The 27,990-nt window shown below is 52.0% G+C and overlaps 2 protein-coding genes and 2 pseudogenes across 8 annotated transcripts in view; 3 read left to right on the plus strand and 1 right to left on the minus strand.

The window, feature by feature from the left end:
- RNF214 (ring finger protein 214) overlaps positions 1-8,565 on the plus strand; it is a 50,507-nt gene extending 41,942 nt beyond the window's left edge. For all 4 annotated transcript variants that reach the window (XM_048217191.2, XM_026505684.4, XM_044386620.3 and 1 more), the window contains exon 15: positions 642-8,565. In XM_048217191.2, coding sequence (XP_048073148.2) covers positions 642-707 — 66 coding nt within the window. In that variant the 3' untranslated portion in view covers positions 708-8,565. The remainder of the gene's footprint in view (positions 1-641) is intronic.
- Positions 1,251-25,240, minus strand: BACE1 (beta-secretase 1). Of its 4 annotated transcripts, XM_026505687.4 has the most exons (9): positions 24,457-25,240; positions 11,365-11,453; positions 9,696-9,912; positions 9,062-9,199; positions 8,028-8,162; positions 6,957-7,058; positions 6,458-6,607; positions 6,046-6,217; positions 1,251-5,378 (listed from the first exon to the last, which is right to left on the minus strand). In XM_026505687.4, the coding sequence occupies exons 1-9, from the start codon at positions 24,715-24,717 to the stop codon at positions 5,137-5,139; spliced, it is 1,506 nt and encodes a 501-aa protein (XP_026361472.1). In that variant the 5' UTR covers positions 24,718-25,240; the 3' UTR covers positions 1,251-5,136. The 4 variants fall into 4 exon arrangements, with proteins under 4 accessions (XP_026361472.1, XP_026361471.1, XP_057172828.1 ...); XM_026505686.4 differs by having other exon boundaries at positions 1,251-6,217; XM_057316845.1 differs by lacking the exons at positions 9,696-9,912; positions 11,365-11,453 and having other exon boundaries at positions 24,457-25,191.
- Positions 25,193-26,883, plus strand: LOC113260018 (SNRPN upstream reading frame protein-like; annotated as a pseudogene).
- LOC113260204 (small nuclear ribonucleoprotein-associated protein N-like) lies at positions 26,793-27,990 on the plus strand (annotated as a pseudogene).

Below are 27,990 nucleotides of genomic sequence, written 5' to 3' on the forward strand. Positions count from 1 at the left end.
TATGTGTCTGACCCTTGTTTCAAATATAGCATTGTCAGGAGACTTTGCCTAGACAAGAAGAACGGAATAGGGAACCCGAATATGAGATTAATAAATCCATTAACAGAATAGCTTGGAGGTCTGCCCGTTAGGGATTATCTTCACAAACTGACAGGTTATTCCTATCTTGGATTATGTTACCAGGCAGAGTTAAGTCTCTCAGAAGCAGAGATGATTCCTTCTTTACTATTTTGTTTTGTTCATTTTCATTTTCCAAGAGGTAGAAACTGAATTTACGTCTAAATTCTTAGTAAGGGAAAATCCTGAATCAGATTTGAGGGTGGTGGGTATTTTGAGATGGGAGGGCATCTCAGCCTAAACGGATCGTGAGAAGGGGAAGGCCGCCCCACGTATCCAACACAAAGCAGTTTCACACCATTCTTAGCTGACTGTTAATGCTCCCTGTGAAAAGAACAGGTTCCCCTGCTCGGAAGATTCTTTTGGGGGTAAGAGCCAATGAAATAGCCCATCTGGTCCCCGTGGGAAGAGGCCTTCTGACTTAGTATGCGTTCCTCAGACCTAGTGAACCTCAGTGGCACGCTCTCCCCTCCTTCCCTCCATCTTTCCAGATAAACCTGAGATATGTCTTTCTTCCTTTCCAGTGTATCAAATTCTGGGCCCAGACCAACACAAATGACACTTGTCCCTTTTGTCCAACTCTTAAATGACGGATCTGACTGGGGAGGAAGAAGAGGAGAAACTGATGTGAACAGGAAGCGCGGGTTCAAGATTTCTAAAACTCTATATTTATACAGTGACCTATACTCATGCCATGTACATTTTTATTATATAGGTAATGTGTGTATAGAAAGTCTGTATCCAAATGTTCGTAAATGAAAGTATGTATATTATGCAGAAATGGTCTCTCCCCTTCACCTTGCAGTTCCTTCGGGGGATGCAGTTTGTAGGTAAGATGATGTTTAGTTTGCCCTTGAAATTATGATATTCTCGCCTAGGGCTGTTCAAGTACAATATAAGAACCATCTAGGAAGCTGCTCTTGCTCTCAGGCCGTCCTGCTTTGATTTGGCTCAGCCTCTAGCTCATTTTCTTAAGGCTCATGTATGCAGATTTGAACCCTGGTGCTCACCCGCTGTCCAGCCAGATGCCTTGCTTACCGAAAGCCTACGGAAGCCTCAGTGTTGTTCTAGCCACTCGACTCCAAACGGATAAAATGAGACTGATTGAGGAAAAAAAAATGTAACCCTACTAGTTTGAATTTTCATTGAATATTTTACTGTGTTAACGCTCATTATTTGCACATAGACATTAGATTTACAGAAGATTCTGTTTTACATCAGCAAAATTCACAGTCCAAGAATAACAACATAACTGGGTCCCATTTCCCCCATGCCCCCTGAAAACTTCTGTCCATCTGACTTCCTGGATGGTCCTCTCTTTAGAGCCCACAGATCTTTCCTGGGCCAAGCCGTCCCTTGCTGCCACTGACTTGGCTTCCGATTGAGCTCTGACAGACCAGCCTTGTGAAGGCCTCACGTCTTCCCCTTCACTTGTGGTCTCCTGGTCAGCTAGTCCCCCTCCCCACTGAAGGTTAAGGCAGTTGGTTCACAACCAAGTTGTTTGGTGACCTTGGGTGAGCTCCAGGCAGGCACTGGGGTGAGGAGATGTCTGTGCAAAATTATTTGCAGAATGATCTTGGGATGCCGGATTTTAATTTTTGAAGCAAGAAAATTATGGGGGACAGGTTTCCTGTCCTGGGAAAAATGGAGGCCAAATTGAGATGAAGGGGGCTTGGATTTCAAGTTTAGCAGTTATTTGTTCTATAGATAGCTCTCTAGAACGAGACCCCTTTCCCACCTCTGCTTACTGAGCACTGCTGGTGTTTAGGGTTATACCTGTGAAAGCTGTGAAGCTATGAGAGCTTTGAATCTTTTCCTATCCTTTTATCTGTACTCCTACAGGAAATGGCTTCAGCTTCCTGCTCTTTTGGAATTGAACAAGGAAAAACTGTTAATAAAAAAAAAAAATTAGCTCCAGGGGAAGGACATTGTTATATTACCAACAGCTGAATTTTTCCCATTCTGGGACCTGGAAATGCTTCCTGGCACTAGGAGTACTATCAGGGTAGCAAAGACTTTCCCTTTCAGATCCAGTGACATTCTCTGCTCTCTGTTTTTGATCTTTTCCTTCTTTGTCCTTCATCCTTGCCTCTCAGAGACGTAGTCCTTCCCTTCTCTTGCCTTACTTGCTCAGGCTTGATGACTAGCGTCATTTTCAGGAGCTAGACTTCCCAGGACCTCCTTGGCATTTTGTAGGGTGATTGAAAAGACCTGAGTTCTCCCCTCTGTAGAGGTCAGGTGACCCACTTTCTTTGGTTAATGAAATATTAATGTCTCCAGTTTGGTAGCTATCATGAATGGAAATGTGGCAAAATGGAAGACCAGTTCCTTTGTTCTTTTCATTTGGGGGAATTTATTTTTTCCTCTTGTAATCAAAAGATTCTCTCTCTCATCAACTTTGCAGTAGCTTTTAGGCCACCAGCAATATTTTTCAGTATTTCCTAAAAATCTAGAAGTTAGGAATAGATATAAAGGCTGTTCTCTTTCTTTTTCACAAATCTTCGAAGCCAAAGAAGTATAGAGAGAAGAAAGAAGTGGGGGGGGGGCTTAACATCTTCCTAGTAAAAGCCCCTTGAAAGCCAACTATGGCAGGACAAATGTTTAGGGGAGCTGTGTGTGGGAGTTGGGGCCTCACTGTTGCTCTTTTCTCTGTCTTGTTCGGGATAAGTCAGAAAGCAACACTTAAGTTTTGGCCGCCCTTGTTCTCCCTTTTCCCTCTGTCTCCAGGCCTACAGGGGTAGAAGCCATGCAGACTGGCAAGAAAGGCCTCTAATGCAGTGAGTAGAGATAGGACAGTCGCTTTTCAGGAGTCGACTCTAAAAATAGAGATATATAATACATATTTTTACAAGCAAGAAGCTGTTGTCAAGATTTTTTTTTTTGTGCATGTAGAGTTAATAGTTTCAGGGTAGAAAGGAAGTAACTGTAAAAAGAAAAAAAAGTTCAAGTTTAAAAAAAAACAGGACAGTGGGACTTAGTAATGAAGGGGTTGAGTTTTATGCCCTGGAAAGAGCTGGGAAAAAGCCAGTTTTCCCCAACATGGATAGAAATTATAAAGCAGAATGTGGTGTTTTCATTACATGGTAGCAATTCTGGAAATTTATTTACACAGTAAGTTCTGAGCTGGAAAAGGACAGTCTCCAGTCTTCCTGACAGTCTTTGTGGTTAGGAAGAGGTGTTCCCAGTCGGCCAAAGCAGCACCAAATGCAAGGGGAATGAAGAGAACCCAGATAAAGAATGGTGATTCAGTATTCTTGTTTTATTGGTTTATGGCTTGTGGGCAGCTGGCCGAGGCCAGGATCTCCAGAGGCCCTCCTTGTATTTCCCTCATCAGGTAATTTCACACTCGGCAGGTCCGAGTCACTGGAAGCAGTGTGTTGACAAGCTAGCGATAGGACCCGGTGGATATACTGGGAGAATCACGTCTTCCACTAACACTGGTATCAGAGTTGACTGTGTTAGAACTGATAGGGAGGAAATGAACTTGGTCCCCACTACCTAGCCCAAGAACCAGCCTGGGTACCCAAGTACTATTCGGAGTGGGGAGTAGAGAGTAGGATAGGGGAGAAGGATGGCCTCCCCTGAGGGGTTCTGGTGGTGAAGGAAGTACGGAAGCCCTGAGGCTGCCAGCCTTTCTCCAGCAGCCTTATTACCGAAGGCAATGATGCTAGAGCCAGAAAGCCCTGCGTTTCTGACACTGGGTATAATACTAGTGCCACTCTGGGGTGCCTTCGCCAAGTTAATGGAGGGGACATCAGAGAGGGTGAGACGGCGATGAAACTGCTCTGTATTGAGTGGAGATCTTACAACTACTTACAGCTGAACAGGAAGAAATCCAGGCAGAGGCAGCAGGGCACCAACCGAATACCTGTTGAGTGAATCTTGAGGATTCTGCTTTCAAGGGTTACGTAAGAGAGTTCTCCTGTCTATCCCTCCTAGCACCTCAGCTGCAGAGCTCCAGAGGAATAGGGATTTGGGGGAGGGAGTGAACATGTAAGCAGGAAGACAGAGCCTGGCCCTGCAATATTTGCTGTGTTCCAGTTGCTTTCTCATAGAGCACCTGGGGCTGGGGGAGGGGGTGGGAAGTGTCAGTGTTACCTATCGTGTGTGGAGTAAAGGGTTCAGGTAGAGACAAGTGGAATCATTAAGGTAGAAATTCATTTGTTAGATGGAACTTCTTAGTGGGCACTTTTCATTTAAGAAAGTTAAAAAGAGCTTTTTGGCTAAGTTAGCCCTTCTTCCCAGCTCACTTTTGGTCAGGCCACAACCACAGAAAAGAAAACATCAGGCAGCAACACCCATTTTACAAGATGGGCTTCTATCTTGGAGATGCAGTCTGAAACTGGGACTGGCGAGTGGTCGTGGTTCTGCCTTCTCTAGCTCTGATCCCAGCTGTTCCCTGTCTTTGCGCTCCCTCTCCTCTCCTCTTCCAACCGCCCCCATCTGTACAAATACTCAATCTCATTATTTTTTGTTTAATTCAAGAGGCAATCTTTGTACCAATGTTAGGCTTGTTTATACAGTCCCTATCACTAAAGCAAATAGCAAACTGTGCATCCGTTCCTACTGACTTCGGCCAGCAGGGAAACGACATTGGCCCTTTCTCTGCCAGGGTACTGCAGAGAGACGCACACTGGGGTGACTTGGCTGTGATGCCACTACTTCTGGAACTAAGAAAAGAAGACTACTTTGGGTTGGAGAATCCAAAGGGATGGTGGGCAAAGGTTCAAGGCTGAAGTGTCAAGCAGCAGAATTTCCCAACTCAGGCTTGAGGTGACCAAGAATATTCCCGCCACCAGAGTGCTTCTTTCTTCCCCTTCCTGTTTCCTACAGGTGCCATTCCTGTAACCCACCTTGCCTGCTTTTCCTTTTTTTTTTGTCAAGGCAGAGGCCTTTGGTGGGCAGGTGAGGGTCTTGAGGTGCTCTGGCCACCAGTGCCATCAGTGTCTCCTACTTGTGACCAAAGTGAACCACCAGATGTGGTCCAGGGGAATCTCTGTCTCCTGCCCCTGGGCCACCTCACTTCAGCAGGGAGATGTCATCAGCAAAGTCATCGTGTTGATGGCGCAGGCAGCGGAGGCAGCGCCACTGGCACACCATGAGGCAGAGCGGCAGCATGAAGAGGGCGCAGATGGCCGCCATGACGTAGGCTATGGTCATGAGGGTCGACTCGTCTGTCTGTGGGATGTTGTAGCCACAGTCTTCCATGTCCGGGGTGATAAACGGGCCTTCCACTGCTGCCGTCCTGAACTCATCGTGCACTGGGGAAAGGGCAGACGCGAATGGGCAGCTCTCATCGCCATACAGCAGTTTGGGTCATACAACAAAAAGAACTTCCTGGTAGGCCTTGAAATTAGCCCGCGAGGAGGCTCTAAGCATCTCCTTCCTTGGAGATATGAAGGAGCAGGCCAGAAAAGCCTTGCTAGGTAGAAGCACGTCTCTCCTCCCAGGTCACTGGGAGCAACCACCCTTTCTTGTATAACCATGCGGTAGGAATGATACCTAAAGATCAGTTTTCTGAGTTGTCAAAAAAGACACCCCATGTATTCCTAGTACACTCACCAGCTTCCGCCGATACTACTTGCAAGACCCCACCACCGTTCTGAAGGAGCACTCAACCCCATCACGTAGCAGCCCACAGGGTCACTGCAGGCTCAGCGGGCTGCCCGGGGATCTAGAGCTTCCATAGGGGCTGAGGCAGCTCTTGCTTCTCTGGGTCTCCGGCAGAGGTTACAGCCTGTGCAGGCCTCACCACGCCGGGCAACACGGACAAAGCACGCGTCCAGACACTAGCTTTTACAGTGTGGTGACTTCGCCTCGAGGCAACTATGACTACCTCCCAGACTGACAGGGGCCCGGGTATCCTAACTGCTGGACAGTGAGAACACGGACAGACGGAGCCCACACCCTCCTCCCTGGCTCTCTTACCATGACAAGCACTGACGGCAAAGCCAATTCGTTTTCGGGCTCGATCAAAGACAACGTAGAAGCCTTCCATGATCACAGCTCCCATCACGGTGCCCGTGGAGGACTGTGAGATGGCGAACTTGTAGCAGTCGTCTTGGGACGTGGCCACATCTTCCACTGGCCGCAGGTATTGCTAAGGACAAGCAGTCAGGGAGGGAGAGGATGTTCTCCCTCCATTCCCCCCCATTCTAGATATCTGTGCCCTGGGGCTGCTTTTCCCTCTGCCATCCCTGAGCTCTGCGGGCTTGCTTTGTGCCCCGGGACACTGCTCTGTCTTGTCTTCCAAGTTCTGGGAAGCCACGCCTGCTCCCTGTCTCCCCGTGCGAACCGTGCCCTCTTCCTGGGACCCCACCGACTCTGGCTGGGGACATACCTGTGGAAGGATGGTGATGCGGAAAGACTGATTGGTGACCTCGCCCATTAGGTAGAGGGAGATGACCGGGAAAATGTTCCAAGGGGTGGTGCCTGCCTGCCAGCACACCAGCTGCTCCCCCAGCCAGAACCCGTCCGGGAACTTCTCCGTCTGGCCAAGAAAGGGTAACAGTGAGGAAGCCGCCTCTTCCACCATCTCGCTTCTCCCACTTTCAAATAACACTGGGCCCTCTTTTTGCTTTTCTGTGGAATATCCAAACTGGGGGGAAGGCACACTGAAACCCAAGAATTTGGGGAAGAGAGCTGGAGAGTGAGGCCAAAACTCTGCACCAGGGGGCCTGTGTGATGAGCAAACCGAGGCCCATGAAAGAGACTCTCTCTGAAGACATTTAAGCAGAAGGATCTAAGGGTAGACAGCTTGGCTCTTGAGGGCTGTGACCTTCACGGACTTCCTCTAACACTGTATCATCTCTTGTGCCCCTGCCCTGAGTCCCACTGACCGAGGAGGCTGCCTTGATGGATTTGACGGCAGCTTCGAACACTTTCTTGGGCAAACGAAGGTTGGTGGTGCCACTGTCCACGATGCTCTTGTCGTAGTTGTACTAGGACGGAGAAGAGAGGGTTAGAAGAGTCGAAAGCATTTTTTGACGCCAGGCTCTGGCCGGAACCGGAAGGGTGGATCTGACTGCTTGGGGTGCCATCCTGGCTTGGCGCTTCTCTTAGGAGTATACCCTTGGGCAAGTTGTTCAGCCTCTGTGCCTCAGTTTCCTCATCTTTAAAATGAGGATAATAATAGCACCTACCTCAAAGAGTTATTATAAGGATGAAATTAATACATGTGAAGCGCTTAGAATGGTGCCTGGCACGTAGGGAGCATTCAGTAAATGCTAACTCTTAGTTATCTTGGGTTGGGCAGACATTCTCCAAATCTTGAAAATAAAAATACCTTGTATAGTGCTTTTAACTTTTCATAGTACTTTTCTATCTATTCTCATTTAACATACATTAAGAATCTAGGTAAGGAAGACCCAAATGGTTGAGCTGCGGTTCATTGGGTTGCTGTGTGCCAGGCGCTGGGAGAAACTATTTATTTTCTCTGTCTTCACCACAGTCTCTGGAAAAGCTGTTTTTCCCTCTGTTTTGCAGATGAGGAAACTGAAACACAACCTAGTAACTTGCCTGAGGGCACAAAGCTAGTAAATGGCAGAGCTAGAAACCCAGGTCTTTGCAGCTCCAAAGCTGGACCCTTCGGCTACATCATACCACACTGCCTCGCACGTGACTTGCCCAAGGCCACCCAGCAAGGTGGTGATTGGAGTCCAGACATGCTTTTTTTCCTTACCAGGCCATAAGCCACAAGGTCTCCGTGCAAGTGCCCTGCCAGTCCCTAGCCCCCAACTTGAGGTCCCTCTGTGTTACCGTTAAGTTCCTCATTGTTCTGGGCTCAGCCCCCAAACCTTTCTGCAGGTCCTGCCCCTCTGCCTTGTTCTCCCAACCTCATTACTCAGGGTCTGACCTCATGCTATGTTGCCTCCCCCTTCCCTCTCCCTGGTCCCCCTTGGTGTCGTTACCTCCTTGCAGTCCATTTTCAGGTCCTGCCCGTTGATCTCCACCCGCACAATGATGACCTCGTAGTACCACTCCCGCCGGATGGGTGTATACCAGAGGCTGCCCGTGTACAGTGAGTGGTCGATACCCCCGATGATCTAGGGACAAAGGGAGGCAGGTACCCGTGTCCCAGCACAGAGGGACAGCAAGTTACCCAGAGAGCAAGCAATGGGATCAGAGATTTCTGGGGGGGTGGCAAGGCCCTTCACAGGCCACCTTTCTCATCTTCCTGCTTCTAATCAAATCCTGTCCCAAAGTGATTTGTAGTTTCTTAAATGTGTCAAGAATTTATCAGGGGAAGACTTTACAGGATTTTAAATTATTTGTTTCCGAGTCTCGCAGCCCTCAATATGAAGTTATTTAAACCTAAACTGGCACAATAAATGTTAAATGAATGATTACTTGCTTCTATTACAAGTTTTATTTTCTCTGCGTGTTGGAGATGGAGAACCATTCACCAATTGTCCTAATTAATTAATAAATAGACTTTTAAACTCCCTACATTGCTGCCTTCTGCTCATCAGACTGAATCATCTTAATTTGAGACGTCTTTTTTTTTTTAAGATTTTATTTATTTATTAGAGAGAGAGAGAGAGCACGAGTGGGGAGTGGCAGGCAGAGGGAGAGGAAGAAGCAGACTCCCAGATGAGCAGGGAGCCCAGTGTAGGGGCTCGATCCCAGGACTCTGGGATCATGACCTGAGCCTAACTGACTGAGCCACCCAGGTGCCCTGAGAGGTCTTATTTACATTTCCTTTGAAGTTCCCTAATCATCTCATCCTTTCCAAGTTTACCATAGGTACTGAAATCCTTTCTGGAATAATGCAAAGAAGAAAAGGATGGAAAAGGAAAAGTGGAGGTGGGGAGTTTAAAGAGTTTCCTCTTGATTCTAAGCAGTGGAGCCCAAGACGGTGCTGCAGCCTTAGAGGGAGGAGAGGCAGGTGGTACCTATCCCTCTGCCCAGTGCTAGGACCTCCCCTATCCTAGGACCTACTCACCATGCTCCCTCCAACTGAGGCCAGCACTTCTGACTGGTTGAGGGGGAAGCCAGCGCCACAGAGCTGCAGGGAGAAGAGGTTGGGAACGTGGGTCTGCTTTACCAGGGAGTCGAAGAACGGCTCCAGGGAGTCATCGGGCTGTGGCAGAAAGAGACAAGACGTGAAGCGTCACACAGGGGGCCCTGATGGAAAGAGGCCAGCTTCCTGCCTAAACTGGAAGGCAGAACAAAACTTGGGGGGCGTTCCTTGGGAAAGACTATCTTGAAGCACTGAGATTTGGCAGAGAGATGGTTAGCAAGAGACACTGGCAGTGCAAGCAGGAAAGATCTGTAGAAACTTTGATCTCCATATACTTAACCTGTTTCAGGTTGGCGGGGGGGCTCCCTTATTCCTAAGCTCTTGGGAGTCAGTAGAAACCAGAGCCTAATCTTGTACCTGTCACAGCGTCCCTCACTATAGTCCTGCCCTCTGCAGGGACGAGATTCCGACTGGCACCCTATCCCCCTGCTAACTAATTCTTTAGGCGGATCTGTGTCCCTCCCTTAGCTCCCCTTCTTTCCAAGCCCGTCCCTCGGTAACATGCAGTCTGTGGTGTGCAGACACAGTGTCCGGGACTCGGTCTTGCTCCTCTCACCCTGGCGATCTCAGCATAGGCCAGCCCCAGGATGCCCTCCCAGTTGGAGCCATTGATGAAGAACTTGTCTGATTCAGTGATGGCGGCGATGTTGGCACGCACAGTGACGTTGGGGCCGTGGGGGATGCTCACCAGGTCGGTGCCCAGCTCCCCCTCCCACTTGCCCTGGGTGTAGGGCACATACACGCCCTTCCGGAGGTCCCGGTATGTGCTGGACCTGTGGAGAGGAGGCAGAGGTCTGTGGAGGCGTGACCGCAACGCTGGCATTGGGACCCAGCGTCTAACCTACTCCCAAGGCCTCACCTTATCTCAGGGGCATCCCACATAAGATAAGATGCTTTCAGGCTGCTCAGCAGATCATCCCAGATCCATCACCCAGAATAGAACGTACAGTAACCTTGCAAACAGATGAGGGGAGCTGTTGTTGGGCTCACTCTCCTGTCTCTGCAGCTCCTAGCCCTAGATCTCGAGCTCAGGCCCTGCGGGGAACAAGCCTAGGCTTTGTGTATTGTGCCTGCTGCCGCCGAGGGACAGCTAGTGGGCATCTCTTCCACCCCCCGGCTCCACCAGGCTCCCAGAGAAAAGGAGCCTTTGACTGTCGCTGCCTTGGGACCCGGTGGTACCATCTGAGTGGTAGAGAAAGTGCCAGGCGAGGTGAATGTGGACCCTCTACAGCAAGTACTTCCAAAGAAAGAGGCGGCTCATGTCTCAGCAGAGCAGGTAAGTATTACACACTACTTGTATGCAACATGCCATCAGCACGTGACACCTTTGCCCGCGTCTCGTTGCGCCATGACCTAGGCCCTGTGTGTGTGCTGGGGGGCGGGCGGCAGTGATGGGACTGGGACGGGGAGCCGGAATGAAACCCTTTCCGGGTCCTCGCCATGCCCCACTCCCTGCCTGCTTTCTTCCGATAGGAAAGGCAGAAGATGTGGCAGGTGGCTTCGGCATCTGCCTAGAAGTCCAAGAATGGGATGTGAGCCTCACCTCACAGATTTCCACACAGACGCCTCAGACATTAGATGTCTTCTCACCACTTCTTGTGTTTATGCTAAGGAGGCTCCCACATCATCCCTCTCTGCCTCTTACCTTAAAAACCCACTTCAACCCTCCCTTCCTCCAGTTTGCTAAATCCGGCTGCTGGAACTCTGGGTGATGCAGGGAGACATTTTAGCTGTCGGTCCCTGATACTGGTCCAGGCAGTGGGGCTTAGGGAAGGCTCTTCCTCCACTCCCTTGAACTGTGCAATGCCGCCAGGGGCAGCCCCTGGGTGAGAGCACAGCACAGGGAGCGGTCACGCTAGCTGCTCTGCCTAGACGTCGCTGGTCTTGCCCGACACCAGATAGCCACTGGGTGGGGAGGGGTGGAGGGAACCTCCCAGTTCAGGCAGAGAGAAGAAGACCCAGAGATGGCTCTGGGAACTTTGGGGCTCCTCTCTTTCCTTCTTTCCCTCCCCAGGGAAGCTGCCCTGTCTCAGTCCTGAAGAACTTCCTGCTGGCCCCTCAACCTACCCTTTCCCATAGTAGACCTCCTCAAATCCCCCCTCTCCGCTCTTCTCTCTTGGAAAGGATCCGAGGAGCTAGTCTTTCTCCCTGAAGCCCTCCCCTGACCCTCCTGGGCCCTGGATCCTTGGGAAGGGTTCTTCTCTCTAGCTCTCCCCAGGACTCACAGCTGCCTCTGGTAGTAGCGATGCAGGAAAGGGTGGGGGGCAGCCCCCACTGCAAAGTTACTGCTGCCTGTGTCCACCAGGATGTTGAGCTGTCAGAGAAAGGGGAGAGAGAGATGTTATCCACACGAGGCTCTGGGCTCACTACCTTCATGTCCTTCACACCACGGGCAACAAAGTCTCCCTTCGGAATGTCCAGGGTAAAGCTTCTAGGCTGCAGGGCAGGACAGCCTGGCACCTGCTACCACCGTGACCGCAGACAGAAGGTGGTGTCCCCTGACATCCTCAGCATGGCCTCAGCATGGCCTTGTGTCTGCTCCTATCTTCGCTGTGGAATCGTCACATTTTCTGTGTTGTCAGAGCCACGTTATCTCTGCATGTGTGTGGTTTTCATTCCTCTTTTCTCTCTACCATCAGACTGCCCTCAGTCACTTCGGGTACCTTTCCGATTCTGTCTGCAGAGCTGGCACCTTCCCTCCTCTGGTGCTCCTAGGAAGCCTATCACCCAGCGGGCAGCTGGGCTCGAATCCTGTCCAGCTCGGAAATGCTATTCTAGGAGTTGGCACTGGCCAGGGAAGCTGCAGGGACCAGGGCGGCATGTTGGTGCCACATGTTTCTGACCCTGCCTGCCAGGATGTGGCTCCCCACGAAGGGCTCCCCTTCTGTCTCAGAGGTGACCCAGGCCTCTGAGTCCTACTATCAGAAAATAATAGTGAGCCAGGAGCCCACTCTGCTGTCGCGGTGAAAACCCATCTTGTCAGGGCCCTAGGTTTTGGCTAAGTGAATACAGACAGGTGTCTTCCCGGTGTTCCTTGCAGGGCAGCTCCTTCTAGCATTTCTTTCTTGACCCTCCTTTCTCCTTCAACGGCCTGATCCCTCCCTCAGTCCAGAGCCATGTTTTGAATGCTAGTAGTATCCTCGCAGGCCAAAAGAGGAAATGCCCCTGTCCTCAGAAGCACGGAACCCTGAGAATTCAGCCCTCTCTTGCTGACTTTTCATGCCCATCAGCTCAGCAGCTCCCCTCACCTCAGGGCCCTTTTACTCCTGTGTCCTCTCTCCTCAGTGCAGTGAAGTCAACTGACCTCAGTTTTGGTGCAGACTCGACCTTGTCACCTTGGGCAAGTCACTGTGCTTCTCTGGGCTTCAGTTTCCTCCTCCCTGCCAGATCCTCCGGCTCCTTCCTGCTGTCAGTGGTCCCTGTGGCCCCGCACCTCCCCCAATGCCTGCTTAGGCCTCCTAGCCTCCCCGTGTCCCCCAAGACTCCTCCTCTCCTCTCCACAGTGGCCCCAGCCCTCTGACACTGCCCCGCCCTCCTTCCCTGCCCCCCTACTCGTGGTCTGGTTCCCATTTCCCTCCCTGCCCTTCTTCCCTTCACTCTCCCCCTGCCGGCCCTCTCCAGGGTCTCTGAGCAGCCACCCGCTCCAGATGCTGTGCTTTACGAATCAATAGAGCTGGAGGCACAGCAGTTCAGATTTCAGTCAACCAGGTTAATGATTAAAAAGGCTTCTCCCCCCCCACCCCCCGGAACCCCTCCCCCACCTGCCAGGACTCTGCTCCCAGCACTAGGGTTGGCCTCATTCTTACACGTGTCCCTGCTATCACTGGACCCCAAAGAAAGAGGGTCCCCAGACCTGTGCCTGGTTTCCCTGGAATATGTGCCTGACAGGCTCCAGGAAAACACGACCACCTTTTACTCTGACACAGGGCTTTTTTTCTAAGCCCCAGCTGGTTCAGGCCTCCCCATTGCTCTCCCCTCCTGCAAACCGCTCCCTCCCAAGCCAGGAGGCCCAGGCTTCCTCAGCTGAGGAAGGCCTCCTCCTTCCACCTCAAAGCAGGTCAAGCCCAGAGCGGAGCGACTCCCACCCACCTGGACACTGGGAGTTCAGGCCCTGTCCACCCACCACGCCCTCTCCACCCACCACAAAAAAATGGGAAACCAAAACAAACAGCTGGGATTCCCTCTTGAGCAAATGGCCAAACTATCTGTTTGCTCTTTGCAAAGTGCTCCCAGCTTCGGGAGAAGGGATTCCTGGTCCCGTCCTTCCAACATTTCTTAGTCCAGCCCTGGGCAGGTTTTCTCCCCCTCCTGCTCCCCATGGAGGCCTGTCACAGGGCAGGGGCCTTAGGCAGCTGAGTCACCACTCCTTATGACACAGGGCAGGTAAGGGCGCCTGAAGGGGAGGGTTGGTGGTTGCAAGCCACCAAGCCTCCGTATTGAGGGACACCTGGCCTCTTACTGCTCTGAACAGAGGCTGTCAGATGGGACCTCCCTCATGCCCACAGCCAGGGCTTGCAACCTGCCCGTGGCCATGCCCGCCCATATTTCCCTCAGCTGCCCTCCCCTGCTCGGGTGGGTGCCCGACCCTGGGAATGACCCCCTTTCCCTCGGGTAGAGTCACCACCGTTCCACCCCCCCCCCCCACCCCGATCCAGGTTCCTCCCATTGGCATTTACAAATGCTCGAGTCTCTCCATTAAAAAAACCTTCCTTAATCTCACCTCCACCTCCAGCTCCCCTCCCCTCCTTCACAACCAAAGTTCTCAGCCAAGCTGTCTTCATTTCTTCACCTCCCACTCATTCCTCAACCCATTCCAGAACCATTTCTCCGCTGCCCCTCCCTCCACTATAAAACAGCCCTTACTACAGCTACCAGACACTTCATGTCACCAAATACAAAAGACATTTTCAAATCAGTCCTCATTTGCCTATGAGGACTTCTCCCTCCTAGATACCCTCTTGCCTGCCCCCTGGCCCGTGGGTGTCCTCCCACGGCTCTGACCAGATCTTCTCTGTCTGCTTTGCAGGCTCCCTTCTCAAGGCACGGGCTTTGGCCCTCTTCCTCGCAGGCTGTGCTCTCCCTCAGCCACCGCCCCTGCGGCTGCAGCTCCAGGTATCACCTACGTGCCCACCACTCCTAAGCTCCTAGCTCTAAGCCCTTTTCTCTCCCTTGGGGCTCCAGAAGCACGGAGCAGACATCCTCAAAGATAACCTCAAATTCAGGATGTCCGAAGCTGACCTTCCACAGTCCCGCCCATCTGCCTTTTCCAGTGTTCGCCGTGTCAGTCGATGGCGTCACCGTCCATCTGTTCTGTAAGTCAGCAGCTAGGGGACATCCTAACACCTTCCTCTTCTTCACATCTCTACCCAATGCATCCAGTCCTGTCCAATTAACCTTCTCAAAAGCCTCGTGAATGTACTCATCTCTGGCCACCTCCCTTGCCACCCCTGGGCCACGTTCTGGAATATCACAATAGCTTCTCAACCGGCCTTGGCACGTCCGTCCACCCTTGACCTCTCCATCCTGTCTCTGCACTGTGGCTAGGGTGGTCTTTTCAAAGTGCAAATCTGACCATGTTGCCTTCCCATGTCAATCATTTTCCTTTGCTATTAAAATAAAAATTTAAAGCTTTAACTTTTCCTACAGGGCCCTCTCATTGTCCAGTCCTGCCTGCACACCCAGCCTAGTTTGTCCTCTATGCCCCAGCCCCCTGCCCACAGGCTACACCCGCCTCTTCGCAGGTCCTCAGACCAGCCATGGTCCTCCCCCCGCCCCAAGACAGCTGCGTAGGCCATTCGCTCTGCCCAGACATCTTCCTCTCTGCTGACAAGTTTGTCTACGCACCTTCCATCATCCTGCAGTCCGAGCTCAAGGGACTACTTCCTGAGGGGAAAGACCAGGTCACAGTCTCTTATTAAAATGCTTCCATAGACTGTGTCACTCTGTAGCTTCACATGCAATCTCACCTCCCTTGCATCTAATTTTGTAAAAATCCCCATTGTATCCCTAATGGGTATCCTGGTCCCTGGCAATAAGTATTCCTCAAATTAATGGCTAAAGGAAAGAAAAGGGAAAAGAGCTACTCAACCCTGTTTGTTGGGTGAAGGAGCGATCCCTCAGTGGTGCCCCAGCTGTGGCTGTGTTTAGGTGTGGCTCTAGCTCAGACCTGCCTTCCCTTCACCAGGGCTGTGGCTTGATTCAGTACCATCTTCTCCAGCCCCTGGGGCCAGGCTGACTCAGGAGTCTCTGTAGCTATTGTATTTGGAGCCCCAGGAGATCACAACCTGGGGTCAGGGCTAGGTCACAGCCAATCCCTTAACAAACAAATGTGCCCCTGGGGGCTTCTGAGGGAAGGTGGCTTCTTGGGAAGTGCTAACAAGCCCCACAGGGAAAGGTACACCTGCCCATTTCACTCTGCAGGCCAGGCTTCCCTGGAGGAGGAACAGTTTTCAGCAACAGATCTTGGGTGATGAGGCCAGTGTGGAGCCAGTGAGTTCTGGGTAAACTCTTTGTTCCCCAAATCTCACATGTCTTGGCCCCAGCTCTCCCTAGCAGACAGGGATAGTTCAGATCATTCTGGATGAAAAGAGCCTTCAGGAGTCATTTGTCCGTTAACCTAGGGAGATTCTGAAAGATCACCTCTGAGAGATCTCTAGTTACTAAGATCCCAACCTTTTATGGTAGCCTATCCCAGGGTCCAGGGTGGGGGGGGGCTTTAACTCTAATCCTTCCTATCAAAGAGGAAGTCTCTTTCCTTCTGTGTGGACCTCTGAGTTGATGCGGGGAGAGCTCTTACACTCTTGTCTAGCAAGCCTTTTACCCAAAGCTGAGATGTGGAAGGCTTTCTTCCATTTTACAGAGAAGGAAACTGACATCTGGAATGAGTGGGCAACTTGACCCATCTTGCACAATAATCCACACAGCTGGACAGGAATCCACTGGTTCCGACCAACCCACATCTGGTCTTTCATGTCATTGACCTTCCCGTCTTTCACTTGGAGAGGAAGTATATGGTAGATTGCTACACTAATGAATCACACACCCCTGTATCCAGGCCCTTGCGTGATCCCCTCTGACGTCGATGCTAGGCTCGGTCATGTGACTGCTCTGGCCAATGGGACATCAGCAAAGGAGGACAGCAGAGGCTTGAGGAGGGCCTGTGCACTGGGGATTCCTCTTGGAATGCTGCCCTGAGACTGTATGTGGAGAAGCTCCGTCTTGCCTCCTTGAGGCTGGAAGACCATGGAGAAAGAGGTCCAGCAGGCCCAGCTTTGTCTGGCCCCCCGCTGACCTACCAGATGAATGTAGCCACACAAATGAGCCCAGAAAAGACCTGGAGAAGAGCCACACGAACCCACACACTCCTGAAACCCAAAAATGGCTCTTGTTTCCAGCCCCCAAGTTTCAGAGTAGTTTGTTACACAGCATCAAATACCAGATACGCTATCTGAATTCAACCCTGAAATCCTTGTCCTTGGGGGCATGTCACCAACCACGGGTCGACTCCAGTGAACATTTCTCATCACTTTCCCCCCTGTCACCATGCTTCTCATGCTTCTCAAAAGCACGATGATCTCTCAGCTCTGCACCTTTGCGTATGCTGTTTCCTATGCCTGGAATATTCTCTCTGTTTTGTCTAACTTCTAGTCATCTTTCAAGTCACAGTGTAAAGATCCTTTCTCCCCAAGGTCTTGCCCTGATGCCCCCAGCCGAGCTAAGCCTCCTTCTCCTGCAGGTCCTCAATAACACCTGTGTTTCTTTGTATATCACTCATCAAACCTTTAATCATTTATGCGATGTCTGTCCCCCATCCTATGAGCTCCACAAGGGTAGGGAGTGCATTTGTACCCTCATTATCACATTCGTTCCTAGCCCTCAGCAGGTGCTCCACAACGATTTTTTTCCCCGCCCTGACAGCAGTTGCCTCATTTCCTGCAGTTCCCTGTGACTATTCATTCTCAGCCCCAGGGGCCTCGCAGGGATAGCTTAGTCTGGGATGGTGTATGGTGACAATGATAACTGTTGCCCACCATACCCATGACATCGACTGGCTTATCCATGCAGGTTCTTAGAGCAATGGTATTGACTTCAGGACTTCCTTGGTCCCAGAGCCTGGAGTTGGCTTCATCTGCTTTCCCGAGTGAATATTCCCAGACCTGAGCTTGCCCAAGGCTGAGAGAAGGGGGCAAGGAAGCCTAACGTCAGCAGCTGGGAGTGGCTTAGGGCCAACAGAGCAGACAGCTCCTGCCTCCAATGGAGTCCAGTGACTGGGTCCCATCCAGGTTCCCTCCATCTTAACCGAATCGGCTGACCCACTGGAAACCCTTTCCCTAGACGTATCCTCTGCTTTCCACTTCTCTCTCCAGGCTGAAGCTGACAACTGATACCTGGGAACCAGCAAGCTCCCTGGTGCCACTTACCCTTCTTTCGGCTGTTTATTTTTATTTTTTTTTAAGGAATTCTAAGGTGGCGGGGTCATTCCAAACCTTATCTGATGTACCTTTGTGCCTTTAGACAGGAGGCTCCTTGTCCCCCAGCATCAAACCCAACTCAACTAATATTTATCAAGGCTTCCTATTCAAATGATACAATGGATGTAAACAGTCAAAAAATGTCCGTGTCTGTTCTTAAAGAACAGATCTAAGATGATAGTTTTTCAAACTTTTTTTTTTTTTTAAAGCAGCAGAACCCTTCTCCAAGCTTATTCAGGACCCCAGTGTACTAAGGAGAAAAAAACAAGAGCTGTTGTCTCAGAAAGAGAGGTTTTACTTCCTCGGTCTCGGTGCCGTCCCCGAGGCAGCGCTGCGGCACCTGCAGCCTCCACAGAAGCCCCTGGAAACCCCCCAGTCTGTGAGGTCTCACAGCAGCTATCAGCCACCTGCTCGTCATTGGCAGACAGTAAGTCCCTCCTACCGTCTAATCGTGTCCTGTGCATAGGTTGCGGTGGCCTTAATTTTCTCTTGGTCTGTCCTCAGCTGAAAAGATATCTGATCTCTGGCAGAAGCCCAGTCTCCTCCAGGGCACCTGGGTCATGCTCGGTACAGGCTTGTATGAGCCATTGGGAGATGCCATCGCTCATGCCTTGTGCTATTTGGCAAAAACTCTACAGGCACTGGAAAAGAGTTGGTGGGGTTTACCAGCCCGAGAGGCCGGTGCAGTCTGGACACGGGCAGAGGGGTACAGTGGGCAGTGGAGAGAGTAGCCACAGGTTGGTAGCAGTCCAGGAGACCTGCTGAAAGGGGACAGGCTGGGGCCACGGAGGCAGGGAGCTCAGCCAGTTTGCTCTGTGGCTTTGTCAGAGTCTTGGGGAAAAAAGACTGGGGGTCCTGGCTCCCCCAGTCAGCCCCTGAGACCACTGATGCTTCATTGCCCGCAGAGGGAGCACCTCCGCCCTCTCAGGAACGGCTGGCCGTAGCACCGGAGCGTGCGGTGAGCGGGTGTCAGTGAGTGCGGCCCAGCCCCCGGGCCCACCCTGCCAGGGGTAGCTGGGGGCAGCCCGAGGACCGGGGCAAGGGTCTGGCTCCTGCCCAGAGCTCTCCACTGCACAGGCCCCCAAGATAGATGTTCCCAGAAGAGAACTTAGTGGTCAGGTATGGCAGCTTCCCTGAGAGATGTTTCTCTTCCTGGATTGTCAACCAGACTTTTCTGCTTAGATATTTATTGGAGACACCCAAGAAGGGTTCCTGACCTTCTACCTTAGTGGGGGTTCCAGTCTTTCCATAACCCCCACTTGCAGCTGAACTCTCTCTCCTGACTTGGGGAGGCAGAGGAGGAGAAGTGTGTGAAATGACAGTGTGAGGGTCCCAGCAAAGCCGTCTGTGCAACCTGCGGGGAGTTGTCTCAGGGACTGGGTGGGCAACTTAGAAGTGGGATCTTGTCTAATCTTGCTTTGTCTAATTTGGATGGTGGCTCTTTGAGGTCAATGGTTTTCAACCTTTTTAGTAAAGGAAGGAAGGAAGGAAGGAAGGAAGGAAGGAAGGAAGGAAGGAAGGAAGGAAGGAAGGAAGGAAGGATCTGGAATTCCACTGTATAAAAATAAAAGCTTATAGGCAGGGAGAAGGGGGAAAGCTTGGTGATGGGAGATGTGAAAGGTCCGAAGTCTTGCCTCTTACCTTCCTCCTAACCTCCTTCATCCTTGAGGTCCCTTTATAGAATCCCACAAATCACAGTTTGAAAACCATTCGAGGGAGAGGGGGGTGGAAAACCACTTGGCCCCTCTTGGTTTCCAAGACCCTGAACCCTCACAGTTTTCTACCTCTCTGATCATTTTCTCTTGCTCCCTTGAGCCCCAGTCTACATTCAATAATCTTTCCCTATTCATCCTCCCTCCCCCCCTTTCCCTCCATTCTCTTAAAGAACAAGCCCATTTGCTGACTTGGCTTCCAAACTACCTCATTGCAGGGGACTCCGGAGTCTACCTGTCCAGTCCTCACTTCTCTCCTGGTTTCCAGATCCCCAATGCTCAGCTAGTTGCTGGATCCATCAATAAGAATGGCCTACTGGCATCTCAAAGGCAACCAACATGACCCAGACTGGAGAACACAGGAAAGAACCTAGTATTTGGACTTGGAATCCAAAGACCTGGATTTGAACCCTGGCTCTGTTTTCCTTAGCTGGGTCTCTTTGGGCAGACCACTTAGTCTCTCTGAGCCTTAGTTTCCTCACTCCCCAAATGGACATGCCAGTACTTATCCCTTGTAATTAAAGCAGAATCACAAGCATGGAATTTTGATGACCCAGATTGTTCTTTAAAAGTTTGCTCCTTTTGTTGTGTTTCCTGATAAAAAAGAGAGGTCAAGGAGGGGAACCTCTTCTCTTCCCTCTCCCTCCCCAGGAGCAGAGAACGCCTGGTTGAACTGACATGTGACGGCTGGATCTCTGAGGACCTTCCCTCCTTTCTGTCCTCACTGCCACCAGCATCTTTCAGGCCCTTGTGTCCTGACTGAGATCCTAGTCCCAGGCTCTAGACGATCCAGCTACGTTCCACCCCGTAGTTGTCTTCCCTGAACGATTGCCCTTCTTGTATACTCAAAGGGCCTCTTGCTGCCTACAGAATACAACCCAACCTCTTTACTCTGCCTCCCAGCATCCCTGCCACAACTCCCAGCTTCTCAGCCCAGCTCATGCATGCCTCTCTTTATGAAGCATTTCTTTCTCCACTCTCCAAATAGCAAAGCTTTCTCATCTTTCTAGGCCATACTCAAATGCTACCTTTTCCAGCAAGCCTATCCTAACACCCTGTCAGTAGTAACTGCTTCTTTCTTTGCACTTCTAAGACTCACTGCTTCTCTTTGTACCAAATGCTTTAGGTCTTGTATGATATTTAGCTGTTCGTATGTCTGGGTCTCACACCAAATCGTGAGCTCTCCAAGGGCTGGGGTAGTGGCATTATTTTCTCTTCTGCACACAGTAGGCACTCAAGAAGCATTTGCTAAACTGCATTGACTACCACCACCAGATTTCAGTCCTAACAATCATTATTATCCTGGGTTTGGAGACTGAAGCTCATCCCATTAGAATGAGATGGTATCCTTTCATTTAAGTGAAAAGGAAGAAAGTGCTTCTTTCTCCAAGAGCTCCAGTCCTGCACTTAGAATTGCCCATCAAGAGTTCTATTTAGATGTCTTACATTTTATTTATTCACTCACTCAACATTTTTTGGTGTGCGTTCTGAATCTGCCGCTATCATAGATATTAAAGAGAAATAAGACACTGCAAAAAAAAAAATCTTTTTAAAAGACATTGTCCTCAAGAGCTTGATGTTCTGGGAGGGAAACAAATACAAAACAGTTATGTTCTGTAATACTACTTAAGTGTAGTAAAGGGACACATGAGCAGGTGTCATGGGAGAATGAAAAGGAATGCTCATGATAAACCCTCTCTTCTCCCCCAAGACACACAGGCAGGTGCCTGGCAGAGTAGAAAGATCCATGACAAAGGGTCTTAGCTTACGGGCCTGTCTCCTGGCCAGTTGTTTAAACTCTCACTCCCCATTTCTTTTGCTAGAAGTCACGGGGATAAGACCATTTGTATATATTGCAGGAATTACTGTCAAGAAGAAAATTATGTAGAATATATTTGAAAACTTTACATAAACTGCCACCATAAACACAAGTATATATTTGTATACCGTTACTGCTACACCAACCCTTCCTGCCAGCTGTCTTGGTCCCTCAAATGGTCTTGTTATCCTCCAGTTCAGCCCCGATCAGCATCAGGAAATCATTTCATGCCTTTTTCCTCACCCTTCACACCAGTGTCACCAAGTCCCGTGTCTGGCTGCCTTGTGACGTTCCTGCATCCTGGTCTTCCCTTCCCTTTCCGTCTTCATCACGGCCACGTGCTGTCCTTGTGGTGGTGCCTCACACCTGGACTGCTGTGACAGAGCCCGCTGTCCCCATACTCTCAGTCCCATTCTTCCTCAAAGTCAGATGTCTCTTCCTAAAAGACTGCTTTCTCTAGGTCATTCCCTGGTACAAAGAAATTCAAGCTTCCCCCATATCTGCCAACCCAAGTCCAAACCTTAGAGCTGCATAACTAAGGCTTTTGGCAATTTGGTTCTATCCTATTTACCCAAACCTGTAGCATTAACTGGACTGGGTTTCTCACTGTCTTCTGAACAAACACACATGACTCATTCTCTCATTTGTTGTGGCTTCTTCTGGTTCCAGGGACCCGGGCTAAGCGCAGGGAAGCAGTGGACATTCGAGGTAAGTGCAATGACAGTTTGGTGAGACAGGGGCCATTGCCCCGCTGGGAACAGCCTCCCCTCTCCTCACCATCCTTCAAGACCGTGCTCACAGCACACCTCCCCCGGGAGGCCTGCCCTGATTTTACCTCCTGAACACCTACAGCACTCACTCTTTGTACGACTGCAGATCAGTGTTTCTCAAACTTGAGCCATGGCCCCTGAAATTCTAACTCAGTAGGTCTGGGATGGGACCAGAGAAGTTATGTTTGTAATAGATCTGGTGGTAAGGGTGGCGATGGTCTGGGGGCCTGCCTTTGGGTGCTGCTCTGGATTACCTTGTATGGGCACCTACCTTTCATGCTCTACACTCCTTGTGGGCAGAAAACATATCTCCTGTCTCTTGGTGGATCAGCTCTCAAACCCCACACCTAATCACCTGGCACATAGAACGTGCTCCCCAAGTTCCACTCCTACTTGTTCGGAGCCCCACCAGGCAAGGAGAAAGGACCTCCTTCTCGATACTGCTGGGGAGAGAATGAAAGTCACCACAGAGTACAGACTGGCTGGCGTTGGCTAGGGTCCACCGCTGAAGGGTGACCCAGAGTCATTCCAACTGTGGGCTCCCTTGAAGTAGGTTCCTCAAACTATAGTGTTGAACTACAGGCCCACTTTCCCTTTCGAGGAAGGAAGGGGAAGGAACTGACATTTGTGGGCCAATTACTCTCTGCCAATTTCTGGGCCGGGGGATGTACATACGATCTCAGGGGTCTAGCGAAGTCCAGTACCTGTCCCCCCAGTTCTACATGTGTGAAACGTGGTGGCCCAGAGCATCCAAGCCTTTAGGCTTCACTGCATAGCACAGAAGAGGCAGACATGGCTGGAGAAGTTAGCAGAAAGTGACTTCATATGTAGGAGAGGTCAACCGTGCGTCCGAGTGCATTGTTCAAGGTGATTTCCCCTACACAGTCCCTTGTAATCCTCACGAGAACCTTGCAAAGGAGATCTCATTTCACCCACTTTGGAGACAAGGCACGAGACTCAGAGAGGTTGCATAATTTGCCCCAGGCCACACAATTGAGAAAAGGAAAAGCTGTGGGGTGGGGAGCTGGAATTCCTGGTCTGTCTGGAGGCTCCACAGCCCCTTCCTGTCTCCGTTCCCCAGGGTGCAAGTCCTTGCACAGCTTATCAGTAGCAGACATGGACGAGGCTGCGGGTCTCCAGGTGCCCCTGCTTTCTGATCACACCTAGCCTCCTGCTGGCCCCGGCAGCTAGGGGCCTTTCGTCACATGGATCTGACACTTGCTGGGGAAGTTATGGTACATGGGAAAGAGAAGGGTAAGTAGGGGAGACCAGAGCCTTGGCTCAGCTGGCAGGCAGGAGGTAGGCCTGGGTGGCGGGGACCTAGGAAGACTCGCTCTGTCAGGTAATTGGGGGATGGAGGTTTGTATTTCTCCCAGATCCAGTGTAAGAGCTGTCTGAGAAGTTCAGAGAAGTGTGGCTCACCCCTCTTTACACATAAACACACTCCCACCTTCACGGACCCTCCCAAGGACAGGCCTCCCGGACACAGATCCCACAGATCCGGGGGAGGCGGGTGGCTCCCACAATGTGCAGGCTCAGATTCAAGGTGACACACACCAGCACATACAGAACCGTCCCGCCACCCGCGCCCAGGCCCACCCACAGAGGAGGCAGATGTGCCCAGTGGGCAGCCACAGCACCCCACCCACACAGGCACAGAGGGTGACCCCTCCACCAGCCACCTTGCAGGTACCGCGGAGGACTGGAAGGATGGGGAGAGCTAGCGGGGTTTTCTCCACGCTGCCACACTCCCTTCCCCCCAGTGCCTATCCGGCTGCGCTCGTAGGAGTCGCATTCTTAGAAGGGGGCTCTGGCTCCCGGGCTGCGGTTAGTCCTTTTCCCCAGGCTCAATTCAGTCCCCTCTGGCCTGTGCTCTGCGACACGGGAAGGGGGAGGGGCTGGAGTGCAGAATGCACAGGGGGAGGGGGTGGAGTTGGGAGGGGCTGGGGAAGCAGGAGTCTGTCCAGGGCTTCTGGGCTCGAGGGGAGGTCAGGAGGAGCTGGGAAACCTCGCTTTGCTGTCCCCGTGCCAGCCCAGACAGTGGGAGCAAGGGGCTGCTCCAACTCGTGCCAGGATTCCTGGGTCCTCAAGGTGCTGGGAATGATGGTCTGAAGCCCAGGTTCCCGGAGCACCAAAGGAGGGGAGAGGGTTGGGTGACCAAGACCCAGAGCGCCAGGGCTGGGAGACTTGGGCTGGGCAGGGCTGACACCTGTTCACAGTGCCCCTATCGCTTGGACCCTTCCCCAGGCCAGGTTCCCCCACCGGAGTGTTTCTCTTGCCCCAAACCCACACTGAGGGGGAAGTGTGTGAGGTTGGGGGCAAGGGGAGGGCAGTCCGATGAGGGAGTCAGGGAAGCCTGTCAGGGGAAGGGAGGTGGGAAAGGGGAACTTTGGGGGACTGCTACCAATCGGATGCCAGAAACATGTGGGAGAGGGTCCCTCCTGCTGGCACCATCCAGCCCATTTTAGCAGGGGCCAGCATGCTGCACCCCACCCTCCCCTCTGCTCATGCAGGAAGTAGGGCAGGGCTGGCCTGGTGACCTTACCGTCTGCGGGGGGCTGCCCACGGTCATCTCCACGTAGTAGCCCTGACCGGACTTGCCCCTCAGGTTGTCCACCATCTCCACAAAGCTGCCTCTCCGGCCGGGCTCCTCCGGCTCCTCGACAGTCTCCCGGGGCAGGCGCAGCCCCAGGGGGGGCGCCCCCAGCCCGCTTCGCAGGGGCAGCCGGATGCCAGGCTGGGTGCCGTGGGCAGGCAGCACCCCCGAGCCCATCCACAGCAGGAGCCAGGGCAGTGCCTGGGCCATGGTGGGCCTGGCCTTTGGGGCCCTCGGGGCTCACTCTGGGACCACGTCTGGCCCTGTTGCTGCCCTCAACTCTGGGTGCTGGTGGTGGCCGCTCAGGACAGTGAGCTGCAAGGCATCAGGGCTCCAGAGCCTGCAGGCCCCTCGCCGGCCCCCAGTGCAGGCTGTAGGGATCGGGCAGGAGAAATCCTCAGAGAGAGAGAGGGGAGGAGACGGATCCGAAGCCGGCTACATCTGGCCAGCGGCGCCCAGACTCAGCAGAGGTCTGGGAGAGGACGGCTCAGGCCCCCCGGGCGGCTGGGAGGGGCGGGCATGGCAGGTAGGCGCCCGGGTTTCTCGGTCCTCTGGCTGGCCGGGCGGCGGGGCAAGGCGCGGGGGCTCGGGGCGCCCGCAGCTGCGTGTGCTGGTCAGGCCACCGTAATCCAGCTCCCAGCTCCCAGGCAGGCTGGGGAGGCGGAAAGACTTGTGGCGGCGGCTGTCAAAGCCAAAGGGTTTTCGCTCTTCCCTGGGATCGCTGGGAAGTGTAGTCTTCCCATGGCCGGCAGCCCAGCTTCCGGGGTTGGCGAGGGGTCTGGGATGCCCTCTGCCGAAGCGGAGTCCACCCTGCAGGACCCTGGCAGGGCGGGAGGGACCCGCAGGAGAGAGTGGCGGCAGACCTCGCATTCGGTCAGTTCCTTCATTCTGCATTTATTGAGCACCCATTGTATGCCAGGCATTCTTCCAGGCACGGGGGCTACACGGAGAGATAAAATGCATGTGCACCATACAAGATGATGTGGCACTGACGAGTAGGGATGTGGGGGGCCACCTGGAGATCTGGAACGACTGGGTGGGAGGAGGAGGTATTTAATTTGAGCTGTGAAGAATGGGTGGGATTTCCACGGGCAGAGATTGGGGGAGCAAGAGTAAGAGGGATAGAAGGGTATTCTAGGCAGCCAACTGCATAAGCAAGGTGCAAAGGGGAAAGCGCGGGGGCAATTTGTCTCCACTGGAGTCTGCAATCTGTGGGTCTTCTCTCACCTGAATCTTTTTGTGCCTTTGATACTCTTCCTGCCCTCACCTCCACCCTGCATGCTGTGAGCCCCCAAGAGCCTCCTCATTTCTGGGCTGCCACTCTGAGAAGTATCTGTATGTTAACTGGTAAGAGCTTAAAACAAAAAGCTTCAGGGCTCTAACAGCTTAAAGGAGAAAAGCCGTATGATTATATCAACATGTTATTTAACCAGTGTGGAAAGCTGTTGTTAAAATTCAGTAGTTCTGATAAAAACTAAGGGGGAATTTCTTAAACAACCTAACAGAAAATAATAGAAAACGTAATAGTGGACAGGCTGAACTTACTCCCATTAAAGTCGAGCTTAGCCAAGGGAAGGGCGTTATCACTACTCTTCTCCCATGTAGTTCATACATTTTTAATTTTCTTTATTTATTAGTAGGCTCCACACCCAGCACGGGGCTTGAACTGATGACCCTGAGATCAACCAAGAGTCCCGTGCTCCACCTCGGGAGCCAGGGAGGTGCTCCTCTCACGTAGTTTAGATCAGCTGAGCTGACTGCGTAGGATGAGAACCTGAAACAGGTGTTATCAATACTAGAAAGCAGGCAGAATGGAGTGAGTGGTCGCCAGAAATGCCTGACGGTCTGCTCTGCAGTGTGGCTTGCAGAGCGATGGAGCCGGCCAGAGAGCGCTTACACCCGAGATGGACTACAACAACAGCACGTACGTACCAGTGGTGGAAGTCCAAGTCAAACGTAGAAGGACAGCCTTGCTAAGCCACCAAGGGTGTCAGCCGTACCCAAAGTGATGTCAGCAGCAGCAAGCACCTGCGGAGGATTTCCAGGCAGAACCGAGACAGGCATTCTTAGCTGAGACACCAAGAGGTGGTGAAAGCAGGACTGGAATATCTAGGTAGCTGATTTCCGAAAAAAACCAGGCTCCATCTACTGTTTGAAGCCTCTGCCCCGTCTGCACTGTTTGTAAGGCAACCTGCACCATACCTTTACCTGGAGCCTGCCCTCAGGTCTTAAGGATCCTGAAACCTTGCCGTAGACCTTGATTTGGTGGAAGAGCAACTCTAACTGTAGGAAAGACCAACGAGATGCTGCAGCACATTGACTACAGAATGAAAGGTATCCTGCAAGATGGCCAAATCTTCATCGGCACGATTTTATTTTTTAAGTAATCTCTACAGCCAACATGGGGCTTGAACTTACAACCCCGAGATCAGGAGTCAGAAGTCTACTGACTGAGCCATTGGCACACTCATTGGCACCTTTAAGGCTTTTGCCAAGCTTGTGAACTTGATCCTCTGTGATTGTGATGAATTCAGGAAGATCAAGCCCAAGCATCTGAAGCAGCCACACCATGAAGCAAAGTGGGTTTGGGGTCTGGTTTGGCTACATGGGGAGAACTGGTTTCCATGACCGTGGGAGGGCCGCCCCCCAAAGATACTGGCATTTCTTGGGTACCACTTGCTGGAGCTGCAGGAGGCCCCGGGGTTGGCAGGGCAGCCGGCAGAGGAGTGCCAGCTGGTGTTGCAATCTCCCAGGCTGCTGTTGGATTAGCAGGCCCTGTCTGGGGGGTTGGGGGCCCTCTCAACAGGAAAGGACTCCACTGGGGAGAGGCACTGTAGCAGCTGTGCCGTTGCTGCTCCCGCCAGCAGTGCTGGAGCCCCAGCGCACTACCCGCCTACATGGGGGACCCCACCCACTTCTGAGGGCCGAGCACACCACCTCCAGGCATTGTGGCCCCTCCACCTGGTAGGAGACCGCCCGCGGGCCCACCAGTTGTGGTCCCCTTGCTTGAAGGACACCATTAGGCACGCCCCCTCCAGGAATGAGACCCTCTCCACCAGGAATTAGAGGTCCACTTCCCCCAAGAATGCATCCACCAAGACCCGAGGATACTGTCGATCCTTCTAAGTCACTTTTTCCTCTGCAGTGTGTCCTGTGAAACTGCGTAGAGCGTTTGTGAGCTTCTGTTCCCTCTTTGCGGCATTAATATTAGCTAATAAATGCACAGAACAATTAGAAAATAAAAAGCAAAGGAATGCTTATTTGCAGATATGAGTGGAAAATCCTAACCAACAAGGTGATTAGACACAAGTTTAAAAATAAAAATCAATTTTGGGGCACCTGGGTGGCTCAGTCGATTGAGTGTCTGCCTACGGCTCAGGTCATGATCCCGGAGTCCTGGGATCCAGCCCTGTGTCAGGCTCCCTGCTCAGCGGGGAGCCGGCTTCTCCCTCTGTCTGCTGCCCCCCCTGTTTGTGCTCTCTC

This window comes from Ursus arctos, unplaced genomic scaffold, assembly GCF_023065955.2.
Source record: "Ursus arctos isolate Adak ecotype North America unplaced genomic scaffold, UrsArc2.0 scaffold_22, whole genome shotgun sequence".
Taxonomy (NCBI): domain Eukaryota; kingdom Metazoa; phylum Chordata; class Mammalia; order Carnivora; family Ursidae; genus Ursus; species Ursus arctos.

What these genes read in the sequence shown, in the direction of transcription:
- BACE1 (XM_026505686.4), bottom strand. Translation starts at nt 24,717, where the DNA reads ATGGCCCAGGCACTGCCCTGGCTCCTGCTGTGGATGGGCTCGGGGGTG. An exon ending in TGGGCAGCCCCCCGCAGACG is followed by an intron (nt 11,454 to 24,456) that starts GTAAGGTCACCA and finishes TTTCTCTGACAG; the next exon opens with CTCAACATCCTGGTGGACAC. An exon ending in CCTCAGTTGGAGGGAGCATG is followed by an intron (nt 8,163 to 9,061) that starts GTGAGTAGGTCC and finishes CTTTGTCCCTAG; the next exon opens with ATCATCGGGGGTATCGACCA.